Source organism: Amphiura filiformis, unplaced genomic scaffold, assembly GCF_039555335.1.
Source record: "Amphiura filiformis unplaced genomic scaffold, Afil_fr2py scaffold_211, whole genome shotgun sequence".
Taxonomy (NCBI): Eukaryota; Metazoa; Echinodermata; class Ophiuroidea; order Amphilepidida; family Amphiuridae; genus Amphiura; species Amphiura filiformis.
In genome coordinates, this window is record NW_027305675.1 from 92,073 (window position 1) to 95,903 (window position 3,831).

At 37.2% G+C, this 3,831-nt stretch overlaps 1 protein-coding gene across 1 annotated transcript; it reads right to left on the reverse strand.

The window, feature by feature from the left end:
- Positions 1-300: 300 nt before the first annotated feature.
- On the reverse strand, positions 301-2,577 carry LOC140145314 (uncharacterized). Its single transcript, XM_072167072.1, has 3 exons — positions 1,697-2,577; positions 1,157-1,666; positions 301-358 (listed from the first exon to the last, which is right to left on the reverse strand). The coding sequence occupies exons 1-3, from the start codon at positions 2,575-2,577 to the stop codon at positions 301-303; spliced, it is 1,449 nt and encodes a 482-aa protein (XP_072023173.1).
- Between the last annotated feature and the right edge of the window lie 1,254 nt (positions 2,578-3,831).

Below are 3,831 nucleotides of genomic sequence, written 5' to 3' on the forward strand. Positions count from 1 at the left end.
GTAACATAAAAAATATAGGGTAGGTCGGTCGGCAATTACTTTTCTTTTTTTTTTATCATTATTGGAACTTTTTTTTTAATTAATTTTTTTTTTTACAAAATAATACGAAAAATTCTACGGTCGGGCCTATTTTTTAAGGTCGGTCGGGTTAGCCAATCAAACAATTTTTTAGTTAATTAATTAATTCATTTTTTTTAAAGGCCTAATCATAATGGTCATTGAGAAGGTTTTTCTTTGTTGTGAATGTGTCTTATGTGTGATTTGAGGTTAGCACGTCGTGCAAAGCATTTCTGACAATACTCACACTGATATGGCTTCTCTGTGCTGTGCACTATCATGTGGCGTTTCAAACTCCTCTCTGCAGAGAGACATTTTCCACACTGATCACATTTATATGTTTTCTCTTTGATGTGAATGTCCATAATGTGTAGCTTGAGCCTGGCGTTATCTGAAAAGCATTTCTTACAATAATCACATTTTGGTTTCACTCCTGTGTGAATTCTTATGTGCTTTTTGAGATCTGTGTTCATGGGGAAGCATTTCCCACAATACGTACATTGATATGGTTTCTCTTCGGTGTGCTTTCTAAGAATGTGTATATTCAAAGAACTAATTTCTGCAAAGGATTCCTGACAATGCATACATTGATAAGGTTTCTCTTCGGTGTGCTTTCTAAGAATGTGTCTATTCAAACGACTAATTTCTGCAAAGCATTCCTGACAATGCATACATTGGTAGGGTTTCTCTTTGGTGTGAGTTCTTAAGTGTTTTGTGAGTGCATGTTTCACGACGAAGATCTTCCCACAATACGTACATTGATAAGGTTTCTCTAGGCTGTGCCATCTCTTAATATGGATTTTGAGGTTATTACTTCTCGTAAAGCGTTCCTCACAATGCTGACACTGATATGGTTTCTCTTTGGTGTGAATTCTTCTGTGCATTGTGAGTTCTGCGTTATTGAAAAGGATTTTCCACAATATTCACATTGATAAGATTTCTCTTGTGTGTGAATTCTTAAATGTGCTCTTTTAAACAAATATTGTGCGAAAAGCATTTCTGACAATGCTCACACTGATGCGGTTTCTCTTTGGTGTGAGTTCGTATATGGACTTTCAAGTTCCAATTTCCTTTAAAACATTTCCCGCAATATTCACACTGGAGAGATTTCTTGTGGATATTTTTTAAATGCTCCTTGAGGTAAACGCTATCTGCAAAGCATTTCTGACAGTACTCACACTGGTATGGTTTATCATTCTTGTCCATGTGGGATTGTAGGTGGCGTGTCAAATTCGCCTGTATTAAGAAGCATTTCTGACAATGTTCACACTGATACTGCTCCCTTATGGTGTGAGTTATCATGTGTCGTTTGAGCCCTGACCTATCAGTAAATCGTTTTTTACAATACTTACAAGAAGGTTTCTCCTCTTCCTTGGGAGGCTCCTCTTCCTTGGGATGCTTCTCTTCCTTGTGATTATTTCCGATGTGTCTTTTCAGTTTAAATGTGGACACAAAACGTTTCTGGCAATACTCGCACTGGTAGGTATTCTCTACAGTATGAGTTCTTAAGTGCCGTTTGAACCTAGTACTATGCCAAAATTGTTTGTTACAATACTCACACTGATAGGATTTCTCTTCCTTGTGAGTTCTAATGTGTGATTCCAGTTTGTGTTTGGATGCAAGATGTAACTGGCAATACTAGCATTGGTGGGATTCCTCTTTGGTATGAGTTTTTAAGTGTTGTGCGAAGCTACCCCTATGCCCAAATCGTTTTTGACAATACTCACACTGATAGGGTTTCTCTTTGGTATGAGATCTGATATGTATTTGAAGGGTTGCCTTTCGAGCAAATCGATTTTGACAATACTCGCACTGATAGGGTTTCTCTTTGGTGTGAGTTCTGATATGAATTTGAAGGGTTGCCTTTCGAGCAAATCGATTTTGACAATACTCACACTGATAGGGTTTCTCTTTGGTGTGAGCTATATGCAGTTCAAGTGTTTCCTGTAGATCAAAATATTTCTGACAACACTCGCACTGATATGGTGTCTCTATCGTGTGAGTTTTGATATGTCGTGTTAGGCTAGTACTATGAGCAAATCTTTCTCGACAATGCACACACTGATACAGTTTCTCTTCCTTGTGATGTGTGCTTATGGTGTGTGCTTTCAATTTGCATTGGGATTGAAAACATTTCTGACAATCGTCACATTGATAGCGTTTCTCTTTGGTGTTAGCTTTAATGTGGTATTTGAGATTTCCACTATATACAAATCGCTTTTGACAATACTCGCACTGTTTCTCTTCCTTGTGAGTTCTGATGTGTGATGTCAGTTTGCAATTGGATGCAAAACATTTCTGACAATGGTCACATTGATAGCGTTTCTCTTTTGTGTTAGCTTTAATGTGGTATCTGAGATTTCCACTATATGCAAATCGCCTTTGACAATACTTACACTGATAAGAATTTTCTTCCTTGTGGGTCCTGATGTGTGCTTTCAGTTTGTACATGGCTACAAAATCTTTCTTACAATAGTCGCATTGATAGGGTTTCTTTCTGGTATGAGTTTTAATATGCATTTTGAGTTTGAAATTGGATACACACGATTTCTGACAATATTCACATTGATAGGGTTTCCAGTTGGTGTGAGTTATGATGTGTGCTTTCAATTTGCATTGGGATGGAAAACATTTCTGACAACGGCCACACTGAAAGGGTTTCTCTTTGTAGTGAGTTCCACAAATATTTGCTTTCTTAAGTGTGCTATATTTCATTCTGTGTCTGCGTTTATGCTGTGAAAGTTTGTCAAAAGAGCCAAAACCTGTTCTGCAGATTGTACATCTGAGTGGTTGTAACATTGATGCCATTCTCTTGTGGTGACGGTCACTCTATATTGGTACACACGTAATTTGTCTGCATTAAAAAAACCCACAAAATACACATGAATAATATTAAACCTTAAGGAATGGGATATTAACGTTTAACGATGTTTTCACATATTTTTTGTTGGAGCTGAGAGTCAGACCTATCGAATTGCATTCTGAATACGCAGAATGTCCTTGTTTAATGAAATTCGCGATATAATACAAATTTTATGACAAATTATTTAAATTTATTTTTAAAATTTTTGATATTTAACAGTCCTGGGAGTAAACTTTATAAACCTATACTGAAATTGTTTGTAGCTGGCAGTGGCGTACCGTGGCCGCCCCAACCCCGGGGGGCTGAAGAGGAAACAATTTTGCCGCCTCTTCTTTAACAGCCCGAAAAGGTTGACCCAATTTTTTTCACGGTCGTTTGAAAAAATGAAGAGCAAAAAAAAAAAAAAAAAAAGGATTTTAAGCGCTAGCGCCCTAAAAGCAACCTTTTTTCAAATTTTTTTATGCTTTTTCAATTTTTTGCGCCCTTTTTTATTTGCTAATTCGTTTTGCCGCCCCATTCATTTTTGCCGCCCCTGTTTTTGCCGCCCCTTCTTCTTCCGCCGCCCCTTCGTTTTTGCCGCCCCCTACTTTGACCCCGGGGGGCTGGCGCCCCCAAAGCCCCCAAAATACGTGCATGGCTGGTATGAAAAGCCGACGATCAATTGAAAATTGTTACCTTTCATATTATTAATATACATTTATTTCCCCAAAAGGCCTAATTTTTTTGTTTTGGGGGATGTTCAATACGAGAGGTCAAAATTTTCAATTGATCTTCGGCTTTTCTTCCCAGCTACATACACTTAAAGTACATATCATTAGATTGATAAAGTTTACTTCAAGGACGGTTAAGTATTAAGAATATCATTTTTAAATCATTTACATATTTCTTCATATTCAAGAATATTTATGATC